The 14,243-nt window shown below is 34.6% G+C and overlaps 1 protein-coding gene across 4 annotated transcripts in view; it reads right to left on the bottom strand.

Annotated features, from left to right (window-relative positions):
• PCDH7 (protocadherin 7) overlaps window positions 1–14,243 on the bottom strand; it is a 282,470-nt gene that overhangs the window by 144,676 nt on the left and 123,551 nt on the right. For 3 of the 4 annotated variants that reach the window (XM_032185963.1, XM_032185962.1, XM_032185964.1), the window contains one exon: window positions 3,475–3,691. The exons of the other annotated variant lie outside the window; for it this stretch is intronic. In XM_032185963.1, coding sequence (XP_032041854.1) covers window positions 3,475–3,691 — 217 coding nt within the window. The remainder of the gene's footprint in view (window positions 1–3,474; window positions 3,692–14,243) is intronic. 4 annotated transcript variants of the gene reach the window in all.

Consider the following 14,243-nt stretch of genomic DNA (forward strand, 5'->3'; position numbering starts at 1 on the left):
AGAAAAATGTATAAAAAGCTAATAAGAACAAAACAATTTTAATAGCCTTCAGAGGAACTCACTGTTGAAAGATATCATTCAGGCCAGTAACACTAAGAAAATTACGTCTCATGATAACTTAGGTTCCTTTTTACTACTATCTTTTAGAAAATCACAATTTAAAGCATATGCTGACTATTAACTGTTAGAGTCAGGAGGTAAAGTAGTTCTGGAAGTAGCTGCCATAGGATTTTTGCATTAGGCATTGTCAGAAACAGAAGGCTATGACTAAAAAACTAGGAAACTCATTTACCATGGTAATGTCTTTACACTTGATATACAAGTACAAATGTAATAAAAATGTTCTTGAGAAAATTATTGTGCAGTTCACATTAAGACAGTGCCATTCTAACAGCAAAATTAGAGAAGAAGGCTGTACATATGAGCAGAATTTCCTTGTAAGGAAAGCTCCAAGGGCAGGGGATAAATTAACTCAGAAGTAACTTCTGGTTCTGCAGATTTTACTAATTAACAAGATCTTTGCATACTGAATTTTCACAGTCAATCTGCTAGCATTTCTTTTCTTTTCTTTTTTTTTTTTTTCTTTTTTTCTTTTTTGCCTGCATCTGACACCACAGCTAATCATCAGAACAAAACTTCAATCTACATCTGACAGTCATGTAGGCTGGCAGGCAATGCACAACATATTCTTAAAAAAATGACCCCCTTTCCCTGTTGTTTCATTTTAGTGGTTTACCCTAGCCTGAGAAAGTAGAAAGAGGCATCTTACCAGCAAACAGAAAGTTGAATCTTGTATTTACTCTTGTTGTGAACTTAACCTTCTCACTTTTTCCTTAACTATAAAAACGACTCGTTTTCCTTAGTCATCTTATCTGGCACAAAAACATATCAAACACATCAGAGGGTTTATTGAATAGTGCTGAAAATGATCTTTGCAAACTTTAAAATGAGTGGAAACCCAAAGCAATTAATTATAACTGCATTTTTTCACGACAAATGAAAATAAATAGTAAATATTCCAAGTACTAACAAGAACTAAGGTAGCTTTCAAATTGTCATTTCCATGGAAAATCTGAATGAAAACCCAGTATAAATTCTAATTGAAACCTAACTAAGCTAAACTCTGTATCTTACCTAGTTTCCAATTAGATGTGACAAATTGAACACTTGACAGATTTCAATTCCAATTCTATTTCTGTCAGACTGATCCATTAATATTGAAGATTACATTATCAGAATTTGAACAATACAATTTTGCTTAAAATAGTTAAACTACAAGTGGACTTAAAAAAACTTACTCAAATGTCAGATGTTACATATATGGAGGAACAAAAGTACATTCTATCCTGTTCTGTCATTATTTATAGACTAATGTTAACAAAATATTCTGGAGGCGGATGACATCCAACTGTTGAAATCTTGTTTTTTAAAATGTGACAGAAAACTCCAAAAGTCTGTAGAGTATAATTTTCATCACAATGTCACCCACCTTTCAAAGGTCTCAGTTCAAGGTTATATAAAGGAGAAGGAATCTTTAATTACTGTATGCAGGTCCTGCCATACAATATTTTTTTCAAGATACTTTTGATTCCAGTCAGTTATTCATGTAATAACACATTTGTCTATACGTTTCTAACTATTCTATCTATACAATACTATTTTTAAAACTGAATCAAACAAGTTTATCCTACCAAACTTAAGTTATCATCTTTGAAAAAATCAAAGTAATGTTTAAAAATACTTCTATTACTAGAATGCATTGCCAGTTTCAACAACAACTAAAAAACTTAAACTGATTTGCTTTCATTTTTCACACCACTCAAGCACTTTTCATTTTCAGTTATGTTTCAGTAAGGTGGTTATTTTCATTGACTACAGAATATACTCAAAATTATGTTCAATTGTTGCTCTCCAGTTTTTCCTATATGGTTAAGACATACTCCATGTTAACACGCTTTCTGAACTCAGAATTTCATGTCCAGCAATCAACTATACTGCTACATGTCTAGGGAAATGAACAAATTGTTTAGTTTGATTTTCTTAACCAAAGTCTATCACAAAACAGACAATGAAGCAATCATCCTATTTTAGGGTTAATGTCTAGAAATCTTTTTTTCTGCAATTTTTCTTGTAGTACCAGCATCATTTTTTCCCCTATCACTCACACAGAAAAAGTAAACATGAAGAGACATATTCATACAAACAACCAAGTAGAATACATATACACACACGCTTATACATAACCTAATGTATCTTATTTTTAGATGGATAATACCATCTTTTTTTTGAATTAATTGATCAGTTATTGGGGGAATATACATTATAAGCAATTGTAGAGCGCTACAGACATTCTTCAGTCAATTATACTAGATTTGGCAATATCTTACCATGGAAAACAATTTACTTTTATTTGGTAAACATGTCTATCTCAGGAAAGACAGAAAATGAAGAACAATTAACCAGTGCTGTAATCTCTGAAAAACTAAAACATATGCTTATCCAAACTCGTTCAGTCAGTCTATACCAGAAAATACACCACCCCTCGAGTATACCCAACAATACCAATTGGATTAGCAAACCCATTATTTCATTGGTTATCAAAAATTTGTACACTTTGACATACAGTAATTTATTTTATTGTTTATGGACAAATCAAAACACAATGAAGTCAGTGCCTGACTTCATAAAACTTTAGATGAAGGCCAGTAAGTGGAGTGCAGTAAATCATTCAGGGTTTATGAAATATATTTCAAATTGAAAAGATTTTTTTTTTTAAATCTAAATAGTTTTAGACAGAAAAGAAGAAATTTAAATGACTTTTATTTTGTAATTGATGAAAAATTACTAGAGCATAAATAAGAAATGAAATTTTTCCCCTTCTACATAAATAGATGCTGAATTTGAATGAGATATTCTAAAAATATTGTGCAAAATAAAGTGAACAAAAAGAAAGTAACATCTTTCTTTTCTAAATAATGAAGAATGGACACTCAGTGTTATTTTGAATACAGACTATATAGCATTTTGGGGGAAAAGAGAATTCTCTAGAGTGGGGTTTTTATATCCTGCTTTCTTTCTGTGATGCTGTACATATTACATTCTGGGAAATTTCCTAAGTAGCTGTTGAATCAAAAATGGAAGGAAAAGAAGATATATGGTATTTTATCTAAAATGAAAAATATGGAAATTAATTCAATTACCATCTCCCCAGGCCTCTACTGGTATTTTGTCAATGTTTTAACTGCTTCTGCAGTATAGTTTTAAAAACATGTAAAGAGAAAAAAGTGCTGGGTTTATTAGTAGTGTTATGTTTCATTAATTTATGTATCTGGATTTTAACAAAGTTTAAAATAAAATACTTACAATTAAACTATTTAATTAATTTATTTATTTATTTTGGACTAACCTTTCAAAAGTCTACTTAGTATCACTTGCTAGTGAGATTATATGTGTGAATGTTGTGTTTGCCCCTACCATTTTCCATATGCTCTGCCTCACCAACACTGCCATCCGGCGTAGTCCTTTCGTAGTTGTCCTCTGGGAGTGGAAGGGCACCCAGTCTTGGCCCTGATGAACTCTTACTGCTTGGTGTTTCTGACTCCTCCAGACCGCTGTCATAGCAACTCTGCAATGACCCTTGATGTGGGTCCTGAGGCTGACTCACAACAGAAAACGTCACTCTACGAAATGGCTGCAAGAGAAAAGATTCTGAATGTCACTGAAAAGTTCAGTCTATGAACAACTGATTCTCAAAACATGACTTAAGCAAACTAGTATTTCAACATTTACTCATTAAACAATTTTTTCTAATTTAAATCAAACAGTAAGTACAGTCCTTAAAAGGCCACTGGACAGAGTATCTGGGGACTTTTAGTGTCTAGAACCATCATGCAGTTTTGTATAGACTCCTTTCAAGCAGCTGCATAAGCTAAGCAAACTATTTTACGATTATTTATAAATTCTGTTCAGTTTCCCTTGCTCAATAGTAATAATTTGAATGGAGTTTATATCAGACTGCATAAAAGTACTTGACAGTGTGTGCATGTATATGTATAAGAGGGTATGGGTGGGTATAAATTCTCACAGGTAAACTATATTATGTGAATTGGCAACATAGCAACACATCCATAAGGCTTCTTTAAAATAATTTCTTGTGGTTTTAGAAGCTAGTTGACACCAAAAAGTTAAAAAGTGGAGAGGGGAGAAGGGGGGGGGAGGGGGAGAAGAAGGGAAAAATTGGAAGAGGGGAAGGGAAAAAGAAGTTTGAGTTCAGTCTCTTAGCTTCTTCGCCATAAAATTCAGTGCCTGGAGATAGGGTGTGTTGCCAGCTAACTTAATAAAGTCTTTAAAGTACTGCAAGCACAGCTGACACCACATGTTTCCACTGAGACTGTACAAACATAGATTGTTATAGATTTGTATTCATTCAAAATGACAGATATTACTGTTGCTCTAGAAGTCTACATGCTGAACTTTGGCATTTGTGAATATTCCAGGAAGTGGGAGAGTCGATCCTTCACATTTCTGAGGACACTAAATGCAGGCGGGATATTCAGTAAGAAAACTAGAGGATTCTCCTAGGATTTAAACTGCACTTCAGCAGTAATGATACATTTGAAATAATTTACTGTTAACAAGGCTAGAAAACCACAGAAAATCATCTGATATTCTAATAAAGAACCTAATTTCACCACATAGATTTGTATGCCCAAATACTGTGTATATATTATATACATATTATATATTATATATGTTATATATGTATGTAAACACAGACAAATGTGTTTACACACATACATAATATGTGCATGCAGGTATATACATATTCTAGAAAGCACCTTCTAAAACAAACACTGACTGATCCTTTTTATAAGACACTCTGCAGACTTCCCTATGTTTAGAATATGAGATCTGAGGGTGCTTCCTGTCTCCATATTCAGATATGTTTCCAGCAGTATGTTAGAATGAGACACCCCTACTGGCACCTCTCATCACACTATAGGGTGGAAACGTGTATGCACAACAGAAGGGAGGAAACAGCAACTACAGCCACTTATGCAAGTCTGGATGAACAGGAGTCCACATTACATTTAGAAGTAGAGGGCTGGAGTTTCACAGCTGTATTTTTACAGTTGTTTTTAAGATATAATGTAATATTCAATGCTGATGATAAAGTGGCAGGACTACAAATATAACACTGAGCCTTCTTGGCACAAGTAGATCAGAACTTTACAAATGTGAGTGTTGCTATAAATATGAGAAAATTCTAAGCTACAAGTCATGATATTCTTCTGGTGAATCTTTGACCTTTTAAAGTTTCCTATTCTTTAGCTGAAAAGTGCTTTTATAGCAATTTAATTTAAGGCTTCATAATATATCAAATGTGAGGAGAATAGAGGAGCAAAACAAAAGAATGGAGAGCACAAATAACGCAGATTAAAAGAGCACATTAAAAATAGACTTGCTGTTCCTTTCACTGAAGTATGAGGAAACAGTATAAATCATACAGTAGGATTACAACTGCTAGGTTAAGACCCTAGATCTACAATATACAACTTTAATATTTTTCCCCATAGATTCTCAGTAAGATCTTTCTCTTCCCCAAGTACTCAGAAGGAAGCTGTTTGTTGAGCTGCACAAGTATTCTAAAACCTTTCCAACTAACTTTAAATCATAATGGAAGGACAAAGACCTTTAAAATAACATGTCCCACAAAGTGTCTGTGTCATTTGCATTACACTTTAATATTTTAATAGGTTATGTACTGTATTACTGACAATTTGCACACATTAAATTACCTCAGAGAAATAATAAATCAATGTGAAGATCAAGTATATTTACCTAAGCTATACTTTTAGAGGTGAACAACTGATTTTCTTCCATCATCTCTTTCATTGTTGTTTTTGCTTATGTTAACAATCAGTTCTCTTCTTGTGCTCTCCACAGGTTGACTTCTAAGTATATAAAAAGATGCCAGACAAAGACAGTATTTTATATCTTGCAAGCTGGCTCTGCTGTTTCTTTCCAATCTGACTATTCCCAGATCAGCCCAGTAATTTGAACAAAGCTGTAGCTCTGTGACTGCACGCAGAGCTGCAGTCCCTCCTGCTTGTTTCCCAGTCTGCTTGCATTTGCATACATATGGCATGCTGGAGGCGCCCCTGCATTTACCCTGCTTCATCATTGCAAAACTGTCTCTTGTAGCTGCCACCGTGCACCCAGTGGCAGCCACCGTGCACCCAGTGGCAGCCACCCCTGCCCACCACTTCCTTACTTTACTGTGGTTTTGATTTCCCTCCACAGCCATTTCTAGTTTAAAGATCTAGAAGTGATCTTTAAAGATCCCTTTCTTGCAAGACCAGCTGTTGGTCCTCAGGATCTATCTGGTCCTTCCCAAGCCTTTCAGTGTCAAAACAACACCTGGTCCCACATGCTCTTCACCCTCTCCCATCAGAGACATGCAGCCACCCCTTGATACAGTCAACAACTGTCACCAGTGCCCAGGTGGATGAGGAGCAAAAGTTGATAGTCTGAAGGTGAATAAGCCTCAGGATTCTCTCCAACCCATCCTACACCTGAGCACCTATCAAACTACAAATCTCCCTAAACATCAGGCTAGGTCAGCAAATGGGAACTCCATGCCCTTGGAGAAGAGGGTTTCTGATGCTTCCTCAGGCAGAGTTTTTACCCCTGTACAGATGAAAGAGCTGTCTGCCCTGTGTTGCAAGAAATCAAAAACCTACAGTCTCCCCCTTCTTGGCAGGCTCCCCAGTGAGCACACTCTCTGGCTGTTACATACTCTGTGCAGTCAGGGGATTAGGCTCTATGGGTGGTATATGGGCATATATACATAGTATGCTAAATAGTATTTAGTGGCAATACATATATATGCTTGGAGTGGAAGAAACCTGCTTTCAGTTAAAGCATCTAGGCATGTAAGGAATATCTGTATGCTAGTTCTCAACAGGAAACTGCATTTTGCTTTAAAACAAGATCTAGCTTAAATCACACAGCTTATCTTTGAAATGACAAGCTTTTGTGGAATCACACATACAGGCAAGAGTGATTTGTATATTATCTCCCATATTAAATATTAAAGAATATTAGTAAATATACTTAATATGTATTGGTAAGCACATATGTAGCATGTACATTTCAGATAAAAAAAAAAAAAAAAAGAACAGATTTAGCAATAACAGGTGCAAGACCAGCAATTTTTAAAGTGTTTAGCAAAGTTCCATGTTCAGAATTAGTTTTTTACTGACAATTTATGATAGCTAATGTATATATTAAAATGGATCCAAAACTTCCACTTGACTACAGTTAAAGATATACATTTTCACTGATCATACTGACACTACAAAAATAACTTTATAAATCCTTGTTTTAGTCAGTACTTAGGCTGTGAACTGTTTGACAGACCAAAACATCATGTAATGAGGCACTGTATGCTGTAGCTATATACATGTATGCATCAATTACTACTAAGTTCTGGACCAACAATATAAACTTTGAGAACCTCACACAATTTGGATTTACTTAGATCTTCTCCCACAGGTTATTCTTGAATATCACAGTATAACTCAAGTAAGGAATTAACTGCTAGGGATACTGTGACAAGTTTAGAAAACTTGCAAATTAAGGAGGCAATGCTCATAATTTCACACAGATGGCTGCTTCGTTTGCTTGTTACCAAATTTCTTGAGAAGGCATAAGAAGGTACATTTGAAAGGCCCTACAGACCTATATGTATATAGCCATATGATGAACTGGTAACTCTCAAATTCCCAGTGAACCACAGGCCACAGTTTAGGAACCACTGTTTAAAAGATGCTAAATACCTTTGGATACAGATTACCTCTGAAGTAGTAAAAGTAATGCACTGCAACTCAGAGCTAAGCTCAACAGAACCTACCCTTAAAATATGAAGGTCCTGCCCCTTATTCAGGTTTCTCCTAGGAAAATCACACCTGCACTGTATGTAACTGTAGATAACTGGAGAGTATGACACTTAGAGACACTGGAGACCTCAAAGAATTCAAGGGTGGGATGCAAAGCCTATCATAAACAGTTACCGCATACCTGTTGTCCTACTTACAAGGTATTCAAAAGACTAGTTTGGGATAACCTCTTTGAAATTTCACATTGGAGACAAATATTACCACTCTCTCTTTAGGGTTTTGCTTAAGGTTTTTATGGTTTCATTTAGTAAATGTTCCGCCTCCTTTTTCAGATATAATCTTGTAGCCAAGACACACTGCACCATAAACACTCTATACCATCTGCAGTTACTACAAGAACCAGAGGGATGCAACTTAACACTGGAATTAAAAGAAATTGACTGTCCTTTTTCCTTTCCCGTATTCTTTAAAGAATATATGTCGTTCCTGGGTGGCATATAGAGAAGAATATACAGAACAGTTGCAAAACCAGATTGTTTTATAAATAAGACTGAAAATCCCTAAGAATATAATAAATTATTCTCTAAACTAAGAGAAATTTCACATGCTTTTACTTAGTTATTAATAATGTGCTTTAAAACAGATCCAGATGTTCATCTTTCTTTTTTTCTCAAGTGCTGAACTGAGTAGGAATTATCTGACACAAAACTAACACAAGTAACATTCAGTTCAGTTCACCCATATAGCCCATTCCACAGAGTATTAATGAGTATGATATAATGCTGGTGAAATATTTTCCCAATGAATGATGTACATGTTTAATTGTTATTCTGCAGCATTAATTGTGCTTCTACTAACAGTATAAATATCACAGTTCTGACCTCTATATTGCATTACTTCTGAGAACCAAGTCTTCTCTGGCAAATGTATTGCTAAATTTGAGTTCATTATGTCTCATGGAATAACACCATGACCTGTGTTTGCTGATTAGAAGAAAGAGATATTGATAATAATACATGTTTTATACCTATGTAGTTGACAAACACTGCATCTGATGAATTTAATGTGTTTTAAGAACAGAAAAAAAAGGATATCCTTACTGCATTTTACAGCAACACCATATATAAAACACCATATGCTTTAGATAGTATAATTTGGATAAACATAGCAATAGTCAGAACTGTGGATCATAAAAGATAGTGAGTTTTTATATATTTGGAAAATTAAGGTGAAAATTTAATTATGGTAAACATTTTTACAATGACAAATGATTATATCTTAAAGATGATAATACAAAACTATAAGATTGCTAAAAAAATGCCTCTGAAAAGGGCAATGACCTGTACTGTATATAAAACATAGGCGCCCTTTAATTATTACTAACATGAACATTTAAAAGTTACATGAAATTTAATCCCTATCAAGAAAATTATGAGCACTAAAATGCTGATACACAAGAAATTGTATTTATACATCAACTGCTATGAATGCAAAATAAAAACAATCTAACAAAATATAAACAGGATTTTTTTTTTTCCCATGCAGCCTAATCTTTGTTTAGATCCCAATCAGTGAAACTTTTGAGGTTTTAAAGAAAACTCTATAGTGAGACAAACTGAAGAGAAGAAGGATAGATATCAGGAATAATATCTCCAAAAAGTCAGTTGTAAAATACTGTATTTCTCTGGCATTTATTGCAATGTTAGGAACAAGGATTCAAACCACACTGTAACCAGGAGAAACAGACTACATCCTTAATTTGTTTTCATTGATAACATTTCACAGAAAAACTGGCATGAAAAATTTCCAGGTGCTGACAAACTAAGGCACATGTCCATGTGGGGAGAGGAGAGGGTTATGTTTAGCTTCATCCATTTTCAGTTCACAACATTAACACAGCTCCATCTGCCAGAACTGTGAATGAATACGGTAGAGCTGCTTTTACGCAAATAAGCCCACTAGTTTTCAGTTTGTCTTTCCTAGCAAAACAGCAATCCTTAGCCTTTACTACTTTCATAGCAATCATTAGTAATGATAGTCCTTACTAGATTCACAGGAAACACCACTTTATAGGAATGCAAGAGATCTGATTATTTTCTCCCTCTGAAGGTTGATTAATTTTCTGGTAACAGCACGTAGAATTATTCCCAATTATATCTGATCATGGAGATGATCAGATCATGGAGAAAAAAATGCACCCTTGAAATAAAAGGTAAATCACCAGTTCTTCCTTCTTTCAGCTGTACTTCAAGAACCAGATATTTTCTTTTCCTCTCACCAGCAGAACAAAAATCTCTGCAATGCCAAATACAGACTTATTCTGTGGTACAGAGCTTATCATAGTCTGCATTGATTAACTCTTCTTTATCCAAGCTAGAAAGTAAAATTGTATTTCAATTCATGACAAACCCTAATTTCGGAGGTAGGAATCAGGGACAGTCTGTGAATAGACTAGGTGAAAGCAATATAACCATATAGCTGAATAAGGCTTAATTGTGACACTTTTTCTTCATTACGATGAAGATTTTCCTTTCATTTTCTAAAATTATTGTTTTGCATCTTATTTCCTGCTACTTCACATTGTTTAGGGATGATATTCTATCATGGTTTCTGTATAGAAATTATTACCAGTTCTGTAAATACAGTTGGTTCAAATCCTGGTTCACCTGGTTCAACGGCAGGAAGTAGAAGGGTGAAAGACTCAATTCTTTTTATGGTTAATTGAGAGCAAGGGTTTTCACCCTTTCTCAGCCAGTTACCTCACTATTGATTCTGGATACAAAGTGGATGCTCTAAAGTGTAACAAGGGACAGTTAGCAATTTTCTCTCTTCATTACTTAGCACTTGGATAAAAATAGCAAGATTCTATCAGGCCTCCCTTGCTGCTGCAACACCTTCATCTCAACAGCACCAGGATTTTGAAAAGATTTTAAACTGTAAAATGCTATCCAAGAAGCAACTTAATATAATGAGAAGCATAAAAAATTAGCCCAAACTGAGTACCAAGCTAAAGCAAGATACATTGTTTTTAATAGTTCTGCTAGCTTACTCAGCATTAGCTTGGGCATTACCCAAAACATGGGAAGATCAGCAGTTAAAGTTCTTGTTTTTCCCTAACTCTCATATTGGATGACTTCCCACTTTAAAGGGCATATGATATCTTCAGCCATGATTTAAGCTGGCCAAGTATCTATCTAGCTCAGATTTTTCACTGAACCACAGAACAGTTTATATTGAAAGGCGCCGCTGGAGATCACCTAGTCCAACCTCCCAGCTTAAAGTAGGATTACGAAGAGCACTTTGCCCAAGGACATGTCTGGTCAGGTTTTGAGTATCTCTGAGAAAGAAGACTCCACAGCCTCTCTGGGCACCTTGTTCCAACATTATGTCACTCTCATAGCAAAGATTTTTCTTATATTTGAATGGATTTTTTTTTATTATTATTATTTTTTTTGTATTAGAGTTTGTGCCAAAGCACAAAAAGCACTGGTGATGAGTCAAACCTAAATAATGTTATAATTCCTTTTAGCTTCACAGAGTCAATCAATGTCAAGACTAACACAGCAACTGTGAGATACATATAGGGTAGATCTGAAAAAAAAAAGCAGAAGAGTTACATCAACTCATCACATAAATTCAAAGTGTTTCTTTAAGCCCTTGAATTTTGATAAAACATGTCATTATCCTTTTTTTTTTTTCCTATTCATTCTTAATTGCTGGAAACTTGTTGAAAGACAAACAAAATATTAATGAACAATTACTATTCTGCATGAATAGATTCAACCCACACAACTCTTTTCCCTGTTCAAATCACATATTTGTACTGTTCTAAATTTCTACCATTGTGGTTAATATAAAATTGGCAGGAAATTAAATTAAACAGGCATTATTTTTCAATGAGAAGCCTGAAAAACCCAAGACAAGTACTACAACAGGAGGGGAGAGTAGAAGAAACACACTGATAAGAATAACCAACTTTTTCTTTTAAATTCAGAAAAAGGCAGTAACAATTGCAATTTCAAACAGGAGTTGAAAAAATTAGAAATATTTTGATACTACAAGCTCTCTAGCAAGCATCACCTGCAACAAAGGGAGATTAGCTCAGCCATCAGGGAAGAATTCTACAGACAGCAGAGGCACTCTCCATCATCACCGCCCTCAATCTTGGTAGCATCTTTGTTAATTTGAATTGCAGTCGCATGTGGGCTCCTGGTCATGAGCCACAAGCATATTTTGTTTGTTCTGTATAAACAGGAAGTACAAACTCAATAATATCTATTTGCCTAAGCCCAAGGGTACATGTTAAGATTTGATATTCAGGGAAAATATTTCAGAATGCATTTTACATTACGGGCATCTTTTCTGTAGCATTCAAACATATGTTTTTCATTTTAAGTTCAATGCTTTTCCCAAATATCTTATCTCACTGATCATCCAGATTTGCCTTTCTGAATCATGACAATGATTTCTGAGCAGCCTGAAATCCTTTTCATTCACCTGGCTATGATCATTAAGTAGATTCCTAGTTACGTTCACTTCTGTTACAAGTAAACAAACAAAAGCCATGCTTATTATTTCGATAAACATCAAAAGAGAAGACACTAAAAATATGAAAAGCATCCCTGTCTCAAAAATACTGTTTTATGATAGAATCCTCCTATCAAAGTATAGCACACAAGTTCACTTACAAAAATTAAACAAGATTTAAAAGGCTTTTAACAAAGCCAATATTCTTATCATTTCACAAGAGCTCTTTTTGGTACCTATTTAAAGATAAGCATAAAGAAACCAAGAACAAATGAGAATCTAAGGCAGAGATGGTCAAAATAATTCAATTATATTCTTTCGCCTGCTCATGAAAATATATTTAATGTCAAGTTATCTGTCAGTATCCCACTGTTTGAGAACTGTTAAGAACCAGCCATCTGTGACCCTGAAGCACTGATTTTTCTGAAAGAAAGTGGTGGAAGCAACACTTTGTCTTCCCAAGAACAAATAGAACATGAAGTATGTTTTCTATCCCATTTCCTTCTATTTTCTTAAAAAAGGGGTTGTCCTAAATCTTTCACGGAGATTAAGCACAACTTCAGTGGATCTAGATTGTTTTTCTGAACTCATTCATTAAATTTCAGTATTCCACTCCAACTCCTTCTAAAAAGTTCCATTAATTTTTTCTGAGTACATTTGTTTGACCAAAATGTATTGTTAACATGGTGGAATAATATCTATTTAGCTAATTGTCATTCAGGTACCTTCTACTTGCTTCTTCATAATGGCTAACACTTTCTTTGCTTCTCAACTTTTCTGTGACCGGATCATTGTCTTTTCTTGACATCTTTGGAAAAGGTGGTTTTACGGAGTTCTTTTGTGTTTGTTATTGTTTTACTTTTTTCTTTTCTTCTGCCCATCGGCAGAGAATTCACTAGTCCAGGGATATCAGTTCACAGAGACTGCTAATTCTGTTACCTCCTAACTCACAGCTTACATACAAAAAATTTTTATCTCATCTATTTTCTAAACTGTTAGAGCATATTCTAAATTTTCTCATTGTCTCAAATATTATTCTCTGAAAAAATACCCCCCCCCCAAAAAAAAAAAAAATAATAAAATAACCATTCAACTTCCATCCTTTATTCATTATTAATTGTACACACATAAATACTGATCCTACTGCTAATCAGTGCAATACTGCTCAATTCTTTCCATGCCCACAACTAACCACACACACCTGCTGTGCCCCACACTTGCCCTCTTTTTAATTTACAATGATACTATTATCTGGACCCTCATTCTAAAAAATATTCCCATCTGCCTGCTCTTTCTTTACCCTTAAAAATTACACAGATTTGTTGTTTTCTCCCCCATCCCCCACCCACTGTATGAACAAAAATACAAACCCTAAAACAGAGTAATTCTCCTGAAAGAGATCTGTAATGAGAAACATGTGGTCATTTTTGATGTACACACAGTAGTAAATAATTTTTGAGGCTTGCAGTAATTGTTGTGTTTTTAGAAAACATCCTATAATCTCAACCATGATGATATTTGGATTGAAATCATCAGCAGCTTCTCTTGAAACTGGAATATTATGAAAATAATGTGCTCAAAGGAAAAACCTAGCCTAGTTATCAGGCGCTACAAAGCCTTAAAATGGAATGTGCAAGTTCGGAGGCCTACTTCCAAAGTTATATACACCAATCTTCCCTTAGAGAAAGGATATGACCAGAAAGACTGTCCACACACATTTTTGCAGGACGATGATCCTTTTGTTGTCTGTGGTCCAAGTGGGTCTAAATGAGATGTGATAGATAAAATTAATCCAATTAAGCAATACTAATATTT

The sequence above is a fragment of the Aythya fuligula genome, chromosome 4, assembly GCF_009819795.1.
Source record: "Aythya fuligula isolate bAytFul2 chromosome 4, bAytFul2.pri, whole genome shotgun sequence".
Classification (NCBI taxonomy): domain Eukaryota; kingdom Metazoa; phylum Chordata; class Aves; order Anseriformes; family Anatidae; genus Aythya; species Aythya fuligula.